At 38.1% G+C, this 23,332-nt stretch overlaps 2 protein-coding genes across 2 annotated transcripts; both read right to left on the bottom strand.

Annotated features, from left to right (window-relative positions):
* Positions 1-3,982: 3,982 nt before the first annotated feature.
* On the bottom strand, positions 3,983-18,783 carry LOC149189897 (putative pectinesterase/pectinesterase inhibitor 51). The gene is made up of 5 exons (XM_089410375.1): positions 18,644-18,783; positions 18,098-18,510; positions 15,035-15,546; positions 5,576-5,689; positions 3,983-4,006 (listed from the first exon to the last, which is right to left on the bottom strand). The coding sequence occupies exons 1-5, from the start codon at positions 18,781-18,783 to the stop codon at positions 3,983-3,985; spliced, it is 1,203 nt and encodes a 400-aa protein (XP_089266501.1).
* A 931-nt stretch (positions 18,784-19,714) lies between these two features.
* Positions 19,715-21,374, bottom strand: LOC149189896 (uncharacterized). Its single transcript, XM_089411971.1, has 2 exons — positions 21,165-21,374; positions 19,715-21,052 (listed from the first exon to the last, which is right to left on the bottom strand). The coding sequence occupies exons 1-2, from the start codon at positions 21,372-21,374 to the stop codon at positions 20,078-20,080; spliced, it is 1,185 nt and encodes a 394-aa protein (XP_089268097.1). The 3' UTR covers positions 19,715-20,077.
* Between the last annotated feature and the right edge of the window lie 1,958 nt (positions 21,375-23,332).

Raw genomic sequence — 23,332 nt, 5'->3', positions numbered from 1 at the left:
AAGGGTTCAGAAGTACATCAAGGAAACCTCCATCTCCCAGGTACCAAAGTTCATTTTATGGTTATTGTTATGCTTGCTCAAACTTTGGTCATATGGCAAAAGACTGTAGAGCATTTCATAAAGATAAATGTTGTGGTCTTCGACAACCTCCAAGAAACAATTTTAGAAGAAATCATGAAATGTCATTCATGAAAAATGTTGAATGTTTCAAGTGTCATAACATTGGGCATATGGCACGAGACTGTAACTTAACATGGGCTCTTATGCAAGCTAGACCCATGCAAAAGAAGAAAGTTACACAAGTATGGAGAAGGAAGGAAATGCAATGTGAAAGAAGACAAGCATACATTAAAGGGGAGCTTGTAATTTTTGTTTGCTGAACTGTATTAACAATCACCTTTTGATGAAGACCTTTTTATAAAGGAAAAATATGAAGTTAAATCTGCCATAAGAGCAGAGAAGAAAAGGAGGCAGCACTCAAATGTGAAGAGCAGCGGTGCAAGAAGAAAAGTATGCATGGCAAGGAAACCCTCACAGCAGTGGGAAGACAAAATATAAAACAACAATTTGAAATTTTTGTTGTGGAACACATGCATTGAAATGCATAGCAATGGAAGGTAGTTTCCTTTTATGTAGTATGAGAGGATACACTCACAGCAGAGTGAGTATAATACACATCAGATTGAAATGTTTTCTATTGGGAATGAAAATGCAAAGCAGTGAGAAGAAAATGAGAAGAAGGCAAAACGCAACAGAACGTAAATGCCCAGTGGCTGAGAATGCAATGAAATTCTTTCACATAGCAGTAAAAAAAATGTAATGTTTTTTTTTATGCAATGCAGCATGCAAAGAAATGCATAAAGAAAAACAAGGACAACAGATTTTTAATGCACACTGGATGTATAAGAATGTGTGTGGCAGCAGAAAGCCAAAGGAATTGCACAGTAGTGCATTGTGTAAAAAAAATGAAGACTAAGATTGTGTGAAGCAAGGGTGCATAAGAAAAGGCAGCAGCCCGTGTTAATTTTTTGTGGAGAATGAAGTGCCAAGTGTATGTGCACACAACAGTGCAAATTGCAGCAGCAACACAACAGCAAGTGTATGGACAGCAGCAGCTTGAAGAAAAGTTTTCCCATCGTGAAGAAGGAGAAGCACACAGCAATGCAAACAAGAAAGATGCAGCAGCATTAAAGTTTTGTTGAAGAAATGAGATGTAATGGACAGCAGCACATGCAAAAGAAATTTTTCTTACAGCAGTAAAGGTAAATGTAATGAATTTGTTGTTCATTGAATTGAAATGCAACATATGCAACAGCAGTGAGTGTAAGAAATGTTTACACACAGCAGTGTAAACTTGTAAATTGGGACAGTGTAATTGTCCCAGAAAAGATAGAGTATTTTGTCTTTGAAAAGTGCAGAAGCAGTGCAAGTGTAGACACAGCAGTGTGGGATAGACACAGTAAAGAAGATGGCACAACAATGCAGTAGAGAATATGCATCAGCATAAAAGAACATTGTAATGAGTTTGCACACACAACAGTGCAATGATTGTTTGTTTTGGAACTGCATTTGAAGCAGTCATTTGGTGAATCCCTCTGTTGAGAGGAAGATGCTTTTTAGCATTGTTTGGTAAATCCCTCTGTTAAGAGGAAGATGTTTTTATAACAGGTGAATCGCTCTATCATGAAGAAGGTGCTTTCAGCACATTGTGATGGTGAACCCCTCTGTCATGAGGAAGGTGCTCTTAAGCATAGCCACATGGTGAATCCCTCTGTCATGAGGAAGGTGCTCTTCAGCACATTGTAATGGTGAATCCCTCTGTCATGAGGAAGGTGCTCTTAAGCACAGTTTCAGGTTAATCCCTCTATTAAGAAGAAGACAACTTTGTTTGTTTGTGAACTGCATCAGAAGCAGTTGGTGAATCCCTCTATGTGAGGATGATATCCTTGTAACAGCAGTACTAAGGAATCCCTCTACGAGAGGAAGTGTTTGGGTATGTCCTAATGCCCAGCAGTTGAAATTAAAGGGGAGTGTTAAATTGTAATTTCAACAGCGTGGAGGTTTTTTGGAAAACCGGCCCGGTCTCCCCGCACCACCATTCGCAGAAGGCGGTATCCGTGAAGGGGGACCCGACACAATCAGGACGCGCCACGCGTCCCTTGTACAGCAGCCAAATCCGCTGTTCCCTGGAGGTTAAAGTTCGTTTTGTTTGGGCGAGAGTGGTGTGCGAATTCCGTCAGATCGAGTTTGGAGGCTCGGATCGGCGCGAAGCTGCGCGGAAGTTAACGACCAGGTCCGATGCGCTGTGGTGGCGACACGTGGCACCGGCCTACGTCAAATCAGATTTTGCGTGGTGTGGAAGTTTTTTTTGTTGACCGCCGAGAATGGAAGAATTAATGGTTTTTAATGGTTGGTCGTAGTTTTTTGGTGGATGCCTTTAAATGGTTATGGGCACATTATCATATATTGTTTTATATATGTTTTTACGCAGTGTTTTGTTGGAGGTCCTTTTAATATGGGTATGGGCGTATCAGTTTTATGCATTGTGCATACGCGCAGTAGTTTTGGTGGAGTTTTGTAATGGTGCCTGCGCACTATGTTTGTTGAAAATGTATTGTGGTAGTGTGATGTATGTGCGCAGTGTATTGTGGTAATGTAATGGTGTGGTGGCTGCGCAGAGTTCCAACAAAGTTTTTTTTTTATGTAATGTGTATTGTGGCTGCGGCAGCGCACAGTAGTGCGATTTTTTTTTCTTTGTAAACGCACAGCAGTGCGAGACATCAGGAACAGGGGCTGTAATGTTGCTTTGGCCCCTCAATGTAAAACTGATTATGTAATTTCCACAGCAGTGGAAAATCTGTAAGAGCACAGAACGTTGTTTAGTGAATCCCTCTTTGGACAGAGGAAGAAAAATGTATCAGTGTTTTGTTCTAAATTAATAGAAATGTCTTTGTGACTGTGAAATGCTGTCTTATGAGTTATTTTGGTTTTAAAAGCTTCCTTGTGTAAAGATCTTGGAACAAATGAAACAAAGCATTGGCTCTGTGGTATTTATTTGTTTGGTTTTGGTATTTTCTCCATTCAAAAAATACCCAACAGATCCTAGAGCTGCCAGGTGTAGTACATTTGACTTCTCTGAAGAAGTTGGGTGTTGGAGAATGTGAAAATTTTTGGAGCGTACCAGAGATGGGGCAGTTCACACGGCTCATAGAACTACACGTTCGTGGATGCTGTGAGATACTAGAGCTGCCTGGTGTGGAACATTGTACTTCTTTGAAAAAGTTGGATGTTGGGGGATGCGAGAAGCTCCATAGCATAGCAGGGTTAGGGCAGCTCACGCAACTCACAGAACTACACGTTAGTGGATGCCGTGACATACGAGAGCTGCCGGGCGTGGAACATTTGGATTATCTGGAGAAGTTGGATGTTGGGGGATGCGAGAAGCTCCAGAGCATAACAGGGTTGGGGCAGCTCACACGGCTCAAAGAACTACATGTTAGTGGATGCCGTGAGATACAAGAGCTGCCAGGCCTGGAACATTTGACTTCTCTGGAGAAGTTGGATGTTGGGGGATGCGAGAAGCTCCATAGCATACCAGGGTTGGGGCACCTCACACAACTCGCCGAATTAAATGTTCGTGGATGCCGCGAGATACGAGTGCTGATAGCTGTGGAGTACTTGACTTCTTTGAAGAAGTTAGATGTTTGTGGTTGCCAGAAGCTCCAGAGCATACTGGATGTTGATGGATGCCTCGAGATACTAGAGCTGCCAGATGTGGAACATTTGATGTCATTAAAGATTCTTTACGTTCAGGAGTGCCCCAAACTTCAGTGGAGTGACGTTGTACTTGAGCAGTTGAGCGAAAGGTTGAAGGATGGATTCAAATATGAAAAGCAACTAAACAGGAGCGGTTGTCTCCAGTTTCTGCAATCTGTGTGTGAGATGTTTAGAATTGGTTATAATTCTGGTCAGGCTGAGTAAACTAGCCCATCGTAACAGCGCTTTCCTGTAAATTTGAATCAGGGCAAGATATTTATTAGATTTAAACATCATTTACAGACTAATAAGAATAAGTGAAACAAATGCAAAAATGTTTTTATCATTACAAATATGATTTGTGGAATTTTGGCAATTTACTTCTGATGGCACAGTTTAATGAAAAGCGTTCATTCCCTTGTCATCGGTTTTAGATCAAATCAGTTTGGTATTTTTTTCAGTTCCAGTTCAATGTCAGGGTTATATTTATCAATTTGATGGAAACCGTTTTTTTATTGCAAAAGTGTCTCTTACGAATTTTGCAATCTTAGGAATTTCCCACTCATAAAAATTTATGTGTCCATTTGAATTACAATTTTTTTTATGAATTGATATGTTTTGGGTCACTGACTTCCTTCTGGCCAGCTCAAGACAGGGCCTGCGCAGAGCTTATAAGTGGCCTTCGGGACAGATTGAATTTCACAAGAATAATTTTGTGACGAAAATTTTATAGTTGAAAATTTAAAATAAAGTGTTTAAATTGTTATAAAGTGATGCTGATGGACATAGGCAATCCCGAGTCTTGTTTTTGGCCAATATTTAGTGGTCTATGGTTTTAACTGTAGTTCTTTTTGGGTCGCTTATTAGTTTAGACTGCTGGGACTTGCCAGTTTCTGTGTATTTCCCGGGACAGTTTCAATGGGCTTGTAATGTGTATTATTGTTTATATTGTTATTGAGTGGATAGTTATATATAACTTATAGGTTTATAGAGCTAAATTAATATGTATGTGTTTTATTTGATTATGTGAATAACAATAATGTATGTTTTTTATTTTTTTATTTGATTATGTGAATATCAATGAAGCAAAGTTTTATTTTGGAAAGGAAAATATTGAGAATAAAAGAATATTATTATTATAAAAACATTATTAGCACATTAATTTTCAACTTTGGATTTATTAAGGTTGAGAGGGATCAAATTTTTCAAGATGCAAAACTCTTTTTGAGTGTAAAATTTGAGGAAAGGTTTGCACCTCGTCTTGACACTTGATAAGTCTGATTAATACAAATCTGGACAAATTTTATTTATTTTGACACTTGATAGATCTGAAATTAAAATAAATCTAAGCTAATTTTAGTTCATAATATTTCCATCTCAATATTCTTTCGAAAATGTATTAAAAATATATAAATGTGTTGTATATATTGTTTTTAATTATAAATTAATTTTTTTCATTTATTTTTATGCGTTCATAATGTATTGAGGGGACTTAATAGCTTTAGTGAAGTTCACCCAAGTTCAACATTATTTCACTATATGTAAGATGTGAAAATTCATCAAAGTTCAACATTATTGGGTTGTTTGTAAGATGTGAAAATTCATTTCTAAATAAATAATTTGGCAAAAAAAGTTATAATAAGTCACACTTCCTTTTAAAATGTTCTGTTGCATTTTTTATTAGTATTTCAAGGTGATAACATTGAACAATGGTGAAGTGGAGGTTGGTGTAGTTGAGGCTGGGGATAATTTCATTGTACACATTGTGGGGAATAGCTCCACTGTACACAATGTGGTGAATGTTAATTGACGTACATACCTTCATTGCCTTCCAATAGATGCCTAGCTCTGCATTCGATGCTTTCACCACCTCGCCACTATCTTGCTCTGCATTTGATGCTTTCACCACCTCGCCACTATTAGATTGTTGTTCCTGACAATGTTCATACAGAGTCATGCAACAAATCCTCATTGATAGAGTTGTATTGTTTTTGTTTTTACATTCTTGTATGCCCTCTATGCAAAATCCTAGCTACATAATCAAATTAACATGTGATGCAGGAGTATTAGAGCTTCGAAACCATTAAGTCTTCATGTGAATAAACTTCAAAATGGGGACTTGATTTTTGAGAATAATTTATATTCTTTTATGTAAATAAATTGTGTTTTCCAAATTGGTATATTTTATGAGTTTTATAACTGATGAGTAATAGTTTTAGAAAAGTTATGGATAGACGAGATTTTGTCCATAAGGGAAAAACTAATTTACCTTGAAAATCATGAGAGATTTAGGGAATAAATCATGAGAGCTTTATGGAATAAATCAAGGAGTGATTTATGAAGTAGGAAAATCTACTTTTCTTCTAATTTTGTATTTAATCATTGTAAGCCTACAAGCAAGGCTAATGGCCAAATGAAAGTGAAATCAGATCCTCATAGAGAGAAACAAATGTTTTGAGTATTTTTGTATGTACAAGTTTTGTTAATGAAATGAAGTTTCATATTTTATGTGTATGAAGTGTCTATGTGCAAGATTATTGAAGAATTCTTAAAATCTGGAATTGGTAGAATTAAGTGCCTATGTGTGTGAATTGGGCAAATAAATCTTATTGAAGATTTAGTGAAATTAAATTTACTGCATGTATTAAATGCTGGAGACCAAGAATCATTGGTCAAACTGTTGATGAGAGATTTGCAGTTAAATTTTTTGTGAATTTTGTATTGAATTTAGTTATGGGTTATGTTGAGATCGTATGGAGATCTAAGTATAGACCATTGGATGAGTTGTGATTGGAAAATTTGATTTTCCTGCTATCAAGTGGTATTAGAGCTGGTTAGCTCTTTAGAGAAGAGAGTCAGAGATGATTATGCTCTTTGAGATTGGAAGAAATGTGTAATATTCCCTTTCTTGATCTGGTCAAAATGGACAGAATCTGTCCATGGTATTTACCGTGGTATTTTCTCATGGTGCCAGCCCATGGTATTTGCCTTCGGTTTTCGAGGGAAAATAATAAAATAAAGTCTTTAGAGAGTCCATCAAGCCTATAAAAGGGGATAGAAGTTAAGCATTTGGATCATTCGGTTTATCTATCTTGCTATGTTTTTCTTGAGAACTTGGCGTGGCCAATTCCAGTTTGATCCCAAGGACGAAAACCTGTGGGTGTTATTTTGTTTGGTGGATCCATCCATGGTCCACGATTGTGTGGGTGTTATTTTGTTTGGTGGATCCATCCATGGTCCACGATTGTGCTTCAGTGCATTTGTCTTCTCTTTGATAAGCAGTCATACGTGCCATTGCAGGGGCTTGAAATTTATTGTATGACATGTACTATTTCTTCAGTTATTAATATAAATAAACGCTGCATTTTTAGATTTGTTTTATGTTTTTTTGTTATCACAAAATTTTTTAGAACATCTAAAGCGTATCAGATCTGTTAGATATTTTGGTGTTTGGGATATTACAGTGGTATAAAAGTTGTGCATCTTGCCAGTGTAAGGATTATAGTTGATTGATACATCAATTTTTTCATGCAGTGACTTTAGTGAGATTTCTCTGCACCCTAACCGACATTTACCCAACTTTGGTGGTACCAAATACCACCCTCGCTGGTCGATCGATTATCTCATTTGGTTTGTGGAAATGATTATGGATTGGTTCTAAGACTATTGTACTAGCATTTGCACCAGATGTTGCAAAGGAGACGCCGTAAGGCATAAATTGAAAAATACAAATACAACAAAAGAATACTTTGATAAAGAATAAAAATATATTGAATGCTCAAATCAATGCCCCATTAACTGGAAGCATTTAGTAGACATATCTATCAACATTAGGATTATGCACAATGATCAAGAAAGTTTCCATATACAAACAACAACTTCCACAACAACCTTCTGTCACATCCACATTTTAAGAAATGCATTGGAACGTGATCGGAATCTTCCATATTGCCTTTTTCATCCTGCAGATAAATCTTCCATATTGCTATTTTCATCATGAATATTGTTAGTTCATTGTTGTAAAGTGTTAGTGTGTTAAATTCAATACTATAAGTTCGACAAGCGAAAAACATTCCTTAATTAGCATAATATACATTTTTCTCTCTCCGTGTATTTTTCAGTCAAAGAGCACAAGTAACATATTAACATGTATTTTCCCTTCATTATTTTCATCATAGAGCCAAGAAATCTACGCCTTATCTATAAAGTAACAAAAACATTTTGAAATAAGTTTAATATTTCAAGCCAGTGTCTAACCTATAAGGTAACAAAAACTTTTTGAAATAAATTTAATGTTTTAAGCAATTGACTAACCTACTTTAATAATTGAAAAATTCTCAAAGATGAATTATACTCCATAATAAGAGAGCCAACATTGGAACCCATACTTTCACTAAAACCAAAAGAAACACAACCACTTGTTAAGAAGAAATTCAAGTAATAATAATAAAACAAAAATAATAAACATTAAAGTATAAAATGGTATTTCCAACACACAAGTATATACATGCTCTATGTCCATTGTTATATTAAATGGGTGTGGAGAAAATTAGTAGAGAACCCAAAATTGTATTTCTAATTAGGAGGGGTGGAGAAATGCTTTAAATGCGAGTTGTTGTCATTCTAATGAAACCCTTTGCAAAGGGGATGTTGAGATTCTGAGAGAGAAGCTAGGCTTGGTAGAGAACACCTTCCTTGTTAAACATTCCCCTACTGTAACCAAAAGGAAAGGGCAAGAGAAACAATAATGAGGTTTTTGTTCACAAGTTGTACAAAATATATAGGTGCTATTGATGTTTGAGTGAATAATGGGAGAGATTATTTATGAAATTGTGATAAGGCGCACCTAGTTTTGTAAGAAAGAGGCATATTAATGGCAAGTACATCACATTTAGGTAGCATTTGCAAAATAACACCCATGGGTAAGTACAGCCAAAAGGATAATGAATCAATCTAGTCACAGTAAATATCAATATGATAATCCAGGTAAGATGTATTGTCACTTTTCCTGATTTCAGCCCTCTTGGCACCAGTAGGTTACCTATATCCTTGGGAGAGAGATAAGGTGGTTCCTGTAGAAAGGAGACAGCGGACAACAAAATATTCAATTTAATCAATTGGATTATGGTTCGAGCCCCATTTGAGAGTAGTGGGGCTTGGCAATAAGAGATCCAATGATATCTAACCAAGCCATGGAAACCAAACTGATGTTGAAATATTTGTCCGACAAAGCGGCCTGGTGGAAAGATGGACTTCGCCATAACTATTTCAAACAAAGTCGGTGATAAAAGCATTCCCTGTCTCACCATTCTGCGAGTCCTTGGCCCGTTTCCTTTGGAAACACCTATCATGTATCCCACGCAATGGCAAGTGCGTTAAGCTTGGGAAGACAGTATGGACCATCCACCTATTTCTCAAGATGTGTCTCTCTAAGACGTGAAACCCTGGATGCTGGATCAAGGTATAACAACCCTTTTCCTTGATGGCACCTTTAAAAGAAACCTGGAATGGCAGGGGCAGGGAGCCTTCATTGACTTCAGATGAAATCAAGAGAGTCGATATTACGGCAGGTTGGTATTTTCATGAACAAACAAGTGAAGGCTCAAGCCCTCTTCAAAGGCCTCCAGCTTCCTGAAGCTCAAGGGGCCTGCTAGGCAACAATGGTGGGTGATTCAATGATTATTCTAAGAGCTACTGTGCACGTCTCTTCCAAACAGTGATACACATCCCATTGGCACAAAAGAATTGTTAAAAAATGCGGAGCTTCAACAAGATCAAATTCCTTCATGTCTCAAGGCATCAAAACGATCAAATTTCTTGAATCTTCACGTCTCAAGGCATCGAAACGGGAAAAAAAATTTGGGCTCTACGTTAATCTTGGGTTATTGTCTATTAAATGAGAGCACCTTTCACCTCTCCAATAGTGCAACTTACTCTGGATCCGTCTGGAGCTGGTTTACCCCTAATGGGTGGAAGGTGCCATACTCTGGATCAGTCTGGAGCTGGTTTACCCCTAATGGGTGGAAGGTGCCATACTCTGGATCTGTCTAGAGCTGGTTTACCCCTAATGGGTGGAAGGTGCCATACTCTGGATCTGCAAAGTATCTGTCTGGAGCTGGTCCATAACTCGCTCTGATTATGTATGGCCTAGTCTAATAGGTGGAAGGTGTCATACTCTGGATCAGTCTGGAGCTGATTTACCCCTAATGGGTGGAAGGCGCCATACTCTTGATCTGTCTGGAGCTGGTCCATAACTCGGTCTGATTATGTATAATATGTAACCTAATTGGCACAACCCCGAACAGGCATCAAAGATGTTGATTGACCACCAAGGCAGAAGGTTGAGGTGAGATCCCATCTAAAGTTGGAAGGAAAGAAACTATGGATAAAATCCTGGCTACTCCTCTGAATCCGGGGTAGAATAACAGTTAGGAAGTACCTTGCTCTGGTTTCCTCTTGAGCTAGTCCACATGTCACTCAGATCATGTGTGGTTTGTAACATGATTTGGTTGGAACCTATGAACAGACCTCAAAGATGTCGGTAGACTACCAAGGGTAAGATTACGGGGAAACCCGAGAGACCTCAACTCTATCGTGTAGTAAAAACTACATGAGAACATTAAAATATGAGTAGTTCAACTATATTATTATATTTAGTCATACATCAACCGACACAAAAGACAGTTAAAACAAAAAAGAGAACATATAAATTATCTTGGTACTCTGAGAAGTGTGGCAGGGGATTGTAAACTGAACCGTATAAAGCTGCCAAAAGAATTGCGAACTTGTTTTCAAAGAAAATTGTTGCTTGAGAGAGTGAGACTGAAATATAGCAGAAATTTCAAGCAAATCAAATACTTCCTAGACCTTCAGAGTCGATACAACTGAGATAGGTACAATTTTTAGGAGACACCATTATACCAAATACAACGCAACGTAGGTTACCACGGTTAAAGAGAGGACATCATAACGAAACAACGAACTAAACATGGAACCGTCATTTCTAAAGGAAACAATGGTACCTAAAGCTGTTCGAAACGTTCAAAGGAAGGAGCAAAATGTCATCTATAAGAAAATAGTAAACTTCGTCCACAACAACGCTACTTATGGTGGAAATTGTTGCGAAAACCACCACAATAAAGGAATAAAAAATGGGAAGGCTAGAAATGCAATTATCTTTGCCCTTGAAATGTTTGCTAAAAGGAGAAGAGAGTTCGAAGGAAATTAAAGAACTCAAAAGGTAGTCCCGGGAGTCATCATTGCCCGATTTGAGAGAGCTTCCATTTTTTGAAAGAGTTGTTTTAATTGCACCTCCCCTCTCCATTTTGTTAAAGAGTTGTTTCACTTGTTATGCTAGAGTTGTTCGGTTGTTATGGAGGAAAGGCATTCAACAATTTTCAAATTTGAACCTCTTTAGCATTATAGTGTTCCGCCCCTGATTCAAGCACCTGAAACTCTCTGTTTTATTTACAGGAAAATAAAGAGAGTGTTAGTCTATATGTGTTTCTCGAGATATAATGCCTCATATCCAAAATACGAAAGCTACAGGAAAACAGTTATTACACAGTACAATCTCACCATTACAAAGGAGTCGATAAAAGACCAAATGCATTAAATCTTTCCAAGAAATTGCAAAAACATACAATAACACAAGTGAAGATCAAGGTAAATCTGCAGTACATGTTGGATTGGGGATAAAGCCAATATCATAGCATGAGATTGACAATTAAATGAGTTGTAAATAATAATGGAATGATGTGGAATTGAATAGCCTACAGGCTGAATATAAACAAGAGAGTTATTATTTCATTGTTATTAATTTATTATAAAATCACATTTTTTAAAACAATAACTATTTTTATTTCAATACCAACCATTAACTAATTTCTAAGAATAATTCTAATTATTGTTGTCCACTTCATCTTCTTTCCATTTCTGTACCATGAGGGAAAAACCCAATACCATTCCTATATCTAAAAATTAACATTAAATATGTCAAAATAGCTCAAGCATATTTTTGCAAACTGAATGGAGCAAAAAATCATATCCTTTTCTAGCATGGAAAACAATCATTACAGACGGATTAAACAAAGTAGAGCGCTTTGAGATCTTCCGCAAATCTTTCAGGAATGTAATAAGAGCAAAATAACACCCATGGGTAAGTACAGCCAAAAGGATAATGAATCAATCTAGTCACAGAAAATATCAATATGATAATCCAGGTAAGATGTATTGTCACTTTTCCTGATTTCAACCCTCTTGGCACCGGTAGGTTACCTATATCCTTGGGAGAGAGATAAGGTGGTTCCTGTAGAAAGGAGACAACGGACAACAAAATATTCAATTTAATCAATTGGATTATGGTTCGAGCCCCATTTGAGAGTAGTGGGGCTTGGCAATAAGAGATCCAATGATATCTAACCAAGCCATGGAAGCCAAACTGTTGTTGAAATATTTGTCCGACAAAGCGTCCTGGTGGAAAGATGGACTTCGCCATAACTATTTCAAACAAAGTCGGTGATAAAAGGATCCCCTGTCTCGCCATTTTGCGAGTCCTTGGCCCGTTTCCTTTGGAAACACCTATCAAGTATCCCACGCAATGGCAAGTGCATTAAGCTTGGGAAGACAATATGGACCATCCACCTATTTCTCAAGATGTGTCTCTCTAAGACGTGAAACCCTGGATGCTGGATCAAGGTATAACAACCCTTTTCCTTGATGGCACCTTTAAAAGAAACCTGGAATGGCAGGGGCAGGGAGCCTTCATTGACTTCAGATGAAATCAAGAGAGTCGATATTACGGCAGGTTGGTATTTTCATGAACAAACAAGTGAAGGCTCAAGCCCTCTTCAAAGGCCTCCAGCTTCCTGAAGCTCAAGGGGCCTGCAAAGCAACAGTGGTGGGTGATTCAATGATTATTCTAAGAGCTACTGTGCACGTCTCTTCCAAACAGTGATACACATCCCATTGGCACAAAAGAATTATTAAAAAATGCAGAGCTTCAACAAGATCAAATTCCTTATCAGCTGCCAGCATGAATGCCCTTGCTCATTCCCCCGCTCCACCGAGTAATGCGTCAGTGTTGCAGTGGAATGCCAGACGATTGCAGAAGAATGCGCAAGTGTAGTAGAGCTCCCGGTTTATTAATCGCCATCGCACAGTTAGCCAGGAGACAAATTATGGAAGACAAGACCAGCATTAATGCCCTCGTTGATATTCCAGCATGCGAACCGCTCTTACATCCCGCGAAGTACTGCGTGTCACACATGGGCCGACCCCTGCCCATGTGACTCCCCATCTGTCCGCCGCTCACCTTAAGCACCCACATCCGAGAGAAATATCTTATTATATGTATATTTAAAATATTTTTTACTTATAAATATTTGAGAGTTAAAATTGTTGATGATTAGTTTATAAATATAATTAATAACTTTATACTAATTAAAGGTCACTAGCTTTAATAAGCAATACTATATTGTGAAAGACTCAATATTATTAAAGAGTATTTTTCTAATAATATCTAGTTTCGTGACAATGATATAGTTACTATTCCAATGACATTTTAATCGATGATTCAAATTATTTATTAATTATTATTATGCTATGCATTTGATACTTTACATATATATATATATATATATATATATATATATATATATATATATATATATATATATATATATATATATATATATATATATATATATATATATATATATATATATAGTTGTGGTTTTAGTGATTTATTTTTTTTAAATGATTTCATTACTTTTACATTTTAGTGCTTTGATCATTTTATTGCAATTTATAGTAATGTTTTGTACCATGTTTATTTTATTTATTCATTCAATTCAATATATTTTAAAGTGAGACAATTAGACCAATCTCCTACACATAAAAAATTAATGTGTAAAAAAATTAACAAATATATTTTAATTTAAAAAGAACAATGAAGCTCACGCCCCATGAATATGGAATACTATATTTTCCTTTTTTAATTGCTACTAATACCTTCCATGAATTTTAAATCCCAAATCTATATTATTGCTTACCAACCCTTAGCGTTATTGATTTGCCCTAGCATATATTCCATACATTTCAAAAGATCTTTACTATTGCTTACCAAACCCTAAAGCTTACTAAACCTTAAAAGAGCTTTACTATTGCTTACCAAACCCTAGTGTTATTGGTTTGCCATAACATATATTCCATACATTTCAATAGAGTATTACTAGCATTTGCAACACATGTTGCAAAAGAAACGCCGTAAGGCAATGATATGAAAAACAATAGCATAGAAGAGAGAAGTCAAAATTTTATGCAAATGACATAAGAAACAACAGCATAGAAGAAAGAAGTCAAAATTTTATGCAATTTTGTTTCTTTACCGGTGTTTATTTTTTATCATCAACAAATGGCCAATTCGAGGCAATGCTAATCTACATTTTTGACAAAGAAAAATCAATAAAAGTCAAAAACAATTATGGATCTAGAATTGAATCTCAACACAGAGGTGTGCCTTACTGTCTAGCATGTATGAGTGGATATCACAATGAGACTTTTCAGAACATTATATACCTTAGTGTCAGACAAGGGATGAACAAAGAGGAATCCCAGATAAAATGGAGACTTCTGGCTTATTTTAAGTTTGATACATTATAAGTGCTACATGCTTTTTCCAACACTAGCGTTGCTTCTGATCCTAAAAGAATTCCACAATGTTCTGATTTTTATTGAGAGCTGAGAAAGTGTTAAAACATGTGTACAAACTCATAACGTTAAAGAGGAGTATACTATAAATATAAGATTTATCCCACGTGTCTATCTAGTCCTGTCAACAAATCTAAAATAACTGATCTTACCATTGGTTTAGGAGCCTATAATACAATTGGATGGATATAAACTCAATTACATCTTAGAAATCATGGGAAGACAATCATATGGATGGAAATGATAAACATACATAAAGTTGAAAAAAGTAAATGCATCATTGCTTGTGTGCAGCATAAGGACACCCACAGGGAGATATATTTTGAATAACATCACTCCTTGGAAAAATCAAAGAGAGTGTATGCAAATTTTCACACAGAATAAGCCATGACGTTGTCGAGAATAACATGCTGTTAAAAATTAAGTACCTTATTCTTCAAATGATCAAAGTATTATCCAAACTTATATTGTTCTAGAATCTATTAGTTCCAACGATGTTTAAATTATTCTTCATTGTGGTTGTCTTTTTATTTCTGGTGTTAATAATAGTTTGAGCAAAGTCCTCTACCCACGGCATCCATCCCTCAGGGCTAATGGCCTCTCCCAAATATGAATTTATGCAGATTTCTCTGGAGTACATCTTCCATGGCCGACCCAAATAGCCTTTGTAAATTTTTGGGTTGGCATAGTAAGCCCTCATATATTCTTCAGTTCCATTGATAGTGCAGTTATGGAAAACAAATCCTGTGGGCTCGGCTGGATCTGTTCGACCCTGTGCAGTGACAGGATCTGATGATCCTTTGTCTGAGTTTATTTGACGAGGACGCAGCAGAATGAGACAATTTTCAAAGATGGCTGCCGAGTCTCCAAATATGAAGTCAACAATGCCTTCTATTCTGCAGTTTCTATAGAACTGACGAAGAATATGAGTGTACAATGTATCCTGGTGGCCAAGAAAGGCACAGTTGTAGAAGGCAGAGTGATCAATATCTACTCTTAGGGCTACCGCTTGTTGACTACCTGGCCCTGCTGCATTTTCGAATGTTATATCCCGTGCTAAGAAGCCATCAGCATTTACAACTGCAATTGTGAAAACAAATAAATTAGCAATCCTCAACATCTAAAACAAGATTTAGTGGGATCGAGGAATATGGATTGATTGAATTTTCCTTTGATAAGAGTTCAAAACCAAAGAACGATGGTAATTGTAAGTATTAAATTCCGTCTTTGTTTAGAAATAGCATACACATATTTATCTAGTTATCAGAATAAACAGAGGATCCGATTTTAGCATATGCCCATTGAAATTTCTCAAACTTACAAACCCCAATGCATGTTGAACGACATTACACCTATCATATGAAAGGGTTCCAAATATCTTATTCTTAAAATGTAAAACGATAATTAATTTTTTTGCTGCTTTAATAGGATGAAAGAAGTGCAGAATCTGCAAAAATAAATGTTATTGCTCTCTTCTTTTCAGCAACCTACAATCTGAAGAAAAGCATTATTGCTTCCCTTGCAAATGACGAATTGCATTCCAAGCACTGCTGGATTTTGATTGTTTCCTTCTCCTCTCATTTGTATTTTGTTGATGCTTTCTAGATCAGCATTCCTTTGCAAGGGAATTAATCTGGGTTGAACTCAAGTAGAAAATTTCTCTCTCATTAATTGGATGGTCATTTTCACAATTGATTGTCTCCAAAGAAGTCTTGTCATCCAAATCTCTACCTTTCCTCAGGCTTTTAAGTTTAACCAGCATGCAGGCCCTCAGTGTTGTGGTTTGGCATTTTTATCCAGTAGTTCTTAGCAACATGGCAGAAAGGGCACACTTTATGTCCATGCAGAAGGAATTGGAAGCAATGGTAGTGGATTCCTTGGCCACAGAATTGAACAAGCGTTTAAAGCCCTTTGGGTTCTGCAAGAAGACCCATAAAAATCTGCAAATGTATCAAAGAGAATTGCTTCCTAGATCATACTTGTACAATAAGTGATCATAGTAGAAGGTCATTTGATTGTGAAACCGTTGTGGGATTCAATCCAAGTGACCTGAATTTACTGTAGATAGACGTCCTCTTTGATATCCATGTTTATCTCCATTCAGGGGCTAGGATGTCACTAGGGCATCTAGAGAATAGCTAAAAGGAGGGAGGCACTCTTTGAAGAACTGAAGACGCCTTTAAAAAAACAGCACATTCGCTAGACAAAGGGGCCTGTGGAGGCAATCTAAAAAAGGCAAAGGGCCAGATAGGAGTTTCCCGTGAAGAAAGAAGACAAGTCCAAAAATGCTCTCAAGGAAAAAGGGATGAATGCCAAATTGTTTGTACAATGGGTTGTGGAACTGTTTGTTTATGCTAAATCATACACTGTAGCATGAGGAATTGGACTGTCTCAGCCTGCGCGCAGTCAAGTGGTAACGAGGTAGGCCCCAAGATTTCAACACCATATAGTACTATAGGTCTGTTAATTGTGTCAAAAAATGCATCTCAGAAGAGATGTCCTGAAAATGCATATGGAAGTATTGTCGGTCAAGCATGGAGAGAGACCTATAACCCTTTCTAAGTTTGGGTTGAAAGACATGCCTTAAGCTAAACCTAAGGGCTATGGATCAGATCCCATAGATGTATAAGCAATGGTAATCTCCACCTCGCTTCCTTTGAAGAAGAAGTGGAAGTTTGTTAGGGTGCTCTTGGATATTTAAATCACAACCTCAGTTTCACTAAGGTTCCCACCATCATTCTATGACCATCACATTGGCAGGGGCATCAAGCTATCTCTGAATGTCCCTAGGGGAGGAGGCTAAAAGGATCAGATCCTCTGCAAATAAGAATAAGGTAAACAAAACATGGTGTAAAACGTAAACATCTCCCTTGTGGAAGTACTCGCTCGGTTATGCTCTAACCCATTAATGTATATCCCATGGAATTTCATGAAAGCAACTATGAGACACTCAAAGATGCCAATTTCACGTAGTCTCCAGAACGATAATTCCCTTGGAACAGAGTCCAAAAGCCTTCTGAAAATCCACAAAGCAACAGGACTTTAGATGAGGGACGTCAGCTTCCTTGATAATAGCACACAGGCTAAAAATGTGGTCACTAGTTTCATAATCTCTTCTAAGACTTGGTTGCCCCATAGCTTTGAATTTGTTCCTCTATATGTTGAGAAAGCCACACGTTCACGCCCATAACATAGAGTTCGACAAAGGCACGCCCAATCATAATATTCCTGTAATTATTTCTATCAGAAATATCCTTCAATTGGAAGATGACCATGAAGAGGGAAAGCCAATGCAAATTCAACTTGCAGACCTTACTCATCTACTTCTTTGCTGGTGCTCAAGATCCTAACAGCTCTTTTAATGTCTCTTGGGGTGAATTAGTGACAAAAGGTGAGAGAGGAGAGAATATGGACTAAGGTTGACCCGAAAAATCACAGAGGGATGTGGTCCGCAAGAACCATGTGTAATGATCAAACATGTTGGAAGAGCAGATTTTCCAATTTCAATTCAAGGCATCTCAAATCTGCCAGGAACCACACCATGATCAAACACAATAACAAAACCAAACTCAGGCAAAGAAATAAATTCCAACTTAATATGAAGAGGAAGAGGAACAATGATGAGCATTACCAACAGTTGCAGAGCCATATGTACTTGGAACACCAGGCAGGGATGGCACACGCATAGACCCCGTGATCACAGTCTTCCCCATGCCATCACCCACAAACATAAGATTAGTTTTACTGGGAGGAACCCTAACAATCTCCTTATACACCCCAGCCTTTATATGTATCACGAATCTCCGCTCAGATTTATCCGGTGCACTGTTCACCGCCTGTTGAATACTCATAGAGGATTCATCCTTGGACACAGTCACATCGGGAACCAATTTATCAACCTCTAATACATCCCAAATTTGATTATAATGATGGTAATAATCTGCAGTACTAGAGGAATTGGATGATCTCTCTGTTTTTGGAGGCCTCCATAGGACCATATTCTGTCCGTATGTATCCAGAGCATCTACCATGCTAAGGGCATTGCTGGTCAAGCTCATGACTGTAAGAACAGGTTACGTTACACAGCGGCTGCTCAGCGAGATTTGAAGCAGCAAAAAAACCCATTGTTTGATTATATATAATAAATTAAATATAATCAAACAATGTAGTGACTTACAGTTCTGCCATCTTAACCTGGTTGGAGTGTTCAGAAGTTTTCTTCGCGCAAGAATAGTAATCGACAGATTTCAAGGGGCAGGCCTGCCTCCCCTGATTCAACCACTCTGTCAAATCGTTATCTGTCCTGGGGATCTCCATCTCTGTCCCTTCCCCAGCTCAGCAGCAATGCTTGTCTCCCCCGATGCAGCTAACGAATCTTCCAGTGGAGTAAATACGCAGAGGAAAAATACGAAGACCGCCGAGAACAACGAGCCTGAAACCAAATCCAGAGCGAGGGCAAGCGTTGATCTGCGAGGGCAAGCGTTTGATCTGAGGTACAAACCCTGCTGCCCGGATGAAACTATTCGATGAAACGCCCAAACCGTTTGGGCAACCCCGATCAACGGTTGAAATGGTTGCAATCGTCTAACATATAATCCTGTGGCTTACAAGATGACAGATAGGCAGAGAGGGGAGTTGATCTCAGAGGGAAACGCCTTATGGCGTAAAGAACTATTTCTGCTACATACTTTATTATTCAATGGCCTATTATGTTATTTAGGTTAATTACCATTTACAACCAAAAAAAAATCTAAAAATAAAGTATTAACCATCTTTTTTTTTTTTTTTCCGAAGGTGGTAAAACCTATCAACTCAGGTGTCAAACCAACTGTGAGGACAGCCATCTCTGGCTGCTATCCGCTAATGCTGGGTTTGACTCATCACTGTTAAATAGGAAAACCACGCCACCTGGCATAACCCTGCTGGTGGTCCGTAATCGGGAGCAGGCTCTCACCCCTGCCAGATGCCTCTGGGTCTTGGGCCGTTAACCTGTTTCCTTACGTCCGAGGAAGATGAGCTCTTAGCCAAGCAGAAGCAGTTTTAACCATCTTTATTATTCAATGGCCTATTATGCTATTTAGGTTAATTACCATTTACGAATATAAAAAAAAAATCTTAAAATAAGTATTAACCATGAATTATGATAGGACTGTATTGATGGGTACCAGTGAATAACAACTTACCTTTGACTAAACAGCCATTATGATCTGTTTGTCACCACCTTCATAAATTTTCTTTGAATGCAACCAAAAGTTAGTCAAAATTTGAATTCAGGGTTTCCACTCAGAAAGGGGAAAAATATGAATAATAACTCCTACCAGAATTTGTTCAGGCAGGGGAGGAACCTAATCTAGAGCCCAGTTTGGGGATTGTTGCCTCAATTGGAAGCATTCAATCGCTGAACAATCAACAGAAACGCACTGGATACAATTTTTACAGACAAGATGGAAGCTTTTTCCCTAGAATATATGCATATATATAGATAATTTACCTGCATGGAATTTCATCTCCATCTATTCGACTAAACAAAAATTCTCTGTATTTACAAAATAGTCCAGCTGGGGTGGCCTGAGCAGAATCCGAATCCATGTCCAAAAACAGGAAGTTGCTCTCATTTTCTGAGTCTTTTTCTCGCCCTTGAAGCTGCTTCTGGATCCCCTGTGGCCTTTGATGGTGGCTCATCCTCTGCTCCTGATGCTCTTTTGACATGCTTAGGTGGCCTTCCAACTCCTCTTTTCAAGGGAGAGGCCTGGTCCTGATCTGATGTTCGTTGCTTGTGGGTGGGCTCAGGAGGAGGAGTGCCCTTCTCTTCCTTCATTGCTGCAACTTTGCCTAAAAGCTGCTCTGTGCTGCGGCCATTGTTGTTGTGGTGGTGGCTGTGACTGTTGCTCTTGTGGGTATGAGAATTGTTCCGCGACTCAACCAGTGGGGTGTTGCCGACCGTGGTCTTTTTGGGCTCGGTGTTGGAGTTCTTCTTGGGATCGTTATGAAAACCAGAGCCTTTCTTAGGTTGAATGCTGATTCCAGAGGTTTTTCTTTCATCTCCAGCCTTGGGCATCTTTGATCTATTTGGTGCTTCAGCTTCAAATTTGTCTTCTGGTTCATTCTCAGGTTTTAGACCTGCAGAGGATGATACTTCAATTGCTTCCTTGGGTGGCTCCTGGGCGTTGTATTGTTCTTCCTTAGCGTTCAATCTGCTGGTGGTTTTGGATCTCGGTGCAGCTCTTGCCCCAACTAATAATGGCCTTGCGTTTCTCTTTCTGCTGCTGGGATTGAACTTGGTGGCATTGGCTGGGGGCCCCTGAATGGCCCTGGGGTCCCTTTTTCTTGTGGATGGGCCTTCCTGTTTTAGCAAAGCTTCTGTCTCGAATATCTTCGCCATCTCATTGTTTGCCAATTCTCTAAGCACCACCGCAGCTCTGTGCTCCTGAGAGGACTTGGGGTAGAATATAAGAGCATTGTTGAAAACCAGAAGCAAATCTCGGAAAAACTCCTGGCTGCCAGAGTAAGACCCTTCCTCCAATCTTGCCCTTATCATTCCCAAATCCATGTGTCGCCTGATAATGTTCCTGTATTGCTGCTTATTCTGCACAATCACAGAGCCCGCCTTAAGTATCGGTAACAACAGTTTCAAACCAATGAAAAAGCCATGAAATCAATCAAATAGTAAATAGAAAAGGGAGAACAAGAAAAGCAACCTGGCTCTCAAGTTTATGCTTGAAGAGGGATCCAAATTTGTGAGAAGTGATGGCCCTTAAGCATTCCAGAAGAGGCAGCAATTTGCCCGGAACTTTGGGTTCCCTTCTGCTTCGTCTGCTCATTGGGGAAGTTTCAATCTCATCTGTGCCTTCCATTCTATCCTCCATATGGCTATCTCCAGAAGACCTTGTATGATTCCAGGCATCCATGGATTCATCACATTCTTTGTAATGCCCCTGCCCCTGCAGAGCTTAGAACATCGCTATCCACTGTTAGCCCTTTCTGGCATTCGTCTCTAGTACCTTTCAATTCTTTGCCCTCGATATCCATGGATTCCGCACTCTCTTCTTCGATTCCGACTTCATTCTGTTTCTGCCTCCACGTTTCAGAATCTGTCGTAGTAGTAGCCGCCCCAAAAGCCGCCGGATTCTTCTTACCCTGTTTCCTTTTCCCTCGTGGAATAGGAGCCGAGCTTTTCTCAGAAGCATTGGTATCCACAGTACGCAATTCAGAGTTCTCTGTACAGCCAATAGAGGTCTGATCCCGATCCCCCTCAGCGTTCCGATCCGGCTCGGATTTGACGGGAGAATTTGCCGGGGGCGGGTAATTATCATTCAAATCAGGGTTCTGTTGGGGACTCGATCGCTGTGCAGTTTCTGCATCAAAATCCTCAGTTTTAGGCTTGTGGGGCATCAAAACACGATGGGAGCCATTTCCGGAAGGTCTTCTGCACGACCGCAAATCTGTCTTTTTCAGGGCCAAATCGGTTCTCAAGCGGCGACCCTTGATGTTGGAATCCTTCGACTCGACAAAATCGTGCCGAGATCTCCTGTTTTCCTTCTCGTCTGCCAAAGTTTCAGAACTGCCATAGAACGAATCCAGCGGAGATGAAAAATACGAAGACCGCCGAGAACAGCGAGCCTGAAACCAAATCCAGAGCGAGGGCAAGCGTTGATCTGCGAGGGCAAGCGTTTGATCTGAGGTACAAACCTTGCTGCCCGGATGAAACTATTCGATGAAACGCCTAAACCGTTTGGGCAACCCCAATCAACGGCGGAAATGGTTGCAATCGTCTAACAGATAATCCTGTGGATTACAAGATGACAGGTAGGAAGAGAGGGGAGTTGATCTCAGAGGGAAACGCCTTACGGCGTAAAAATTAGAATTTGAAATCAACAAAATTCTTAAAAATTTGAATGTTAATAGTCCCTCACACACCATCTAAAATAAATGAGAATTTTGTTTGCATAGACATGCACATGCATTTATTTAAAATAAATTTAATATATATATTTTAATAGTATGGAAGAGTTAGTTATGAAATGTTTTTGTTTTTTTGCCATAGTAGGGTACAATATTTATCAACGTTTTGAAAATAGGGTGATAAGTTAAAATGATTTTACTCGAGGGAAAATCACTATGATTAAACATGTTTGAATTAAGGTTGTATCAAGATAGTTGACTTTCACAAGAGGTCACACTTACTAAGTGTAAATGCTATAGGTGATAATTATTGCTATGTTGTTCATCTTGTTAATTTCAATCTCACTTATTTACCTTATAAACTTTATGTAAGATAATAAATATTAAATAAAAACTTAAAAAACACATTTAAGAGATTTTTTTTTAAATATTTTTACTATTATAAAATTAGACAAAATAATCCAAAAAACATTGGTAAGTATACTATATACTAAAAGTGATAAAAGTTATATAATACAGTGAAGTCTTGAGGAATTGAACAATCATATTTTTGGCTGGAATCTCCGAAAAAAATTTCAACAAATCTTGCAGTATTTAAATCATGTTTTTGAAAATGACAGTGAATTCAGTACCATCAAAAATTTCGGGTACACCCAAAATCTTGAAATTTAACAACTTTAACCTGAATTTAAATCATATTTTTGAAAATTACAATGAATTTAGTACTATCAAAAATAGGTGCACCAAAAATCTTGAAGTTTAACAACTTTACCCTGAATTTACAAAAAACATGACAAAAATTTATCAAAATTAAAATACTGCTGCTTGTCACATACCCCGATAACCTCGCAGGCAAAAGTAGGGAGTTAGAATTTTTCGTACAAATTACCACAAGTAATTAACCAATTCACAACTCCTCAATTCATTATTAACCATTAAATATAATATTCATTGGTGCAAGTAA

Source organism: Pinus tabuliformis, chromosome 3_1 (assembly GCF_031772625.1).
Source record: "Pinus tabuliformis cultivar Carrire ecotype Pingquan chromosome 3_1, CPIR1, whole genome shotgun sequence".
Classification (NCBI taxonomy): Eukaryota; Viridiplantae; Streptophyta; class Pinopsida; order Pinales; family Pinaceae; genus Pinus; species Pinus tabuliformis.
The sequence above is the reverse complement of the archived record's forward strand: the minus strand, read 5'-3'. Positions and strand labels throughout refer to the sequence as shown.

Bases quoted from the DNA above. Each gene is read 5' to 3' on its own strand.
- LOC149189897 (XM_089410375.1), bottom strand. From the start codon at position 18,783: ATGGAGATCCCCAGGACAGATAACGATTTGACAGAGTGGTTGAATCAG. The intron at 18,511-18,643 runs GTAAGTCACTAC...GAGCTTGACCAG, and splicing joins CAGGTTAAGATGGCAGAACT to CAATGCCCTTAGCATGGTAG. The intron at 4,007-5,575 runs GTATGTACGTCA...TCAAATTTACAG, and splicing joins TCTATTGGAAGGCAATGAAG to GAAAGCGCTGTTACGATGGG.
- LOC149189896 (XM_089411971.1), bottom strand. From the start codon at position 21,374: ATGGATGCCTGGAATCATACAAGGTCTTCTGGAGATAGCCATATGGAG. The intron at 21,053-21,164 runs GTTGCTTTTCTT...GTGATTGTGCAG, and splicing joins AGCATAAACTTGAGAGCCAG to AATAAGCAGCAATACAGGAA.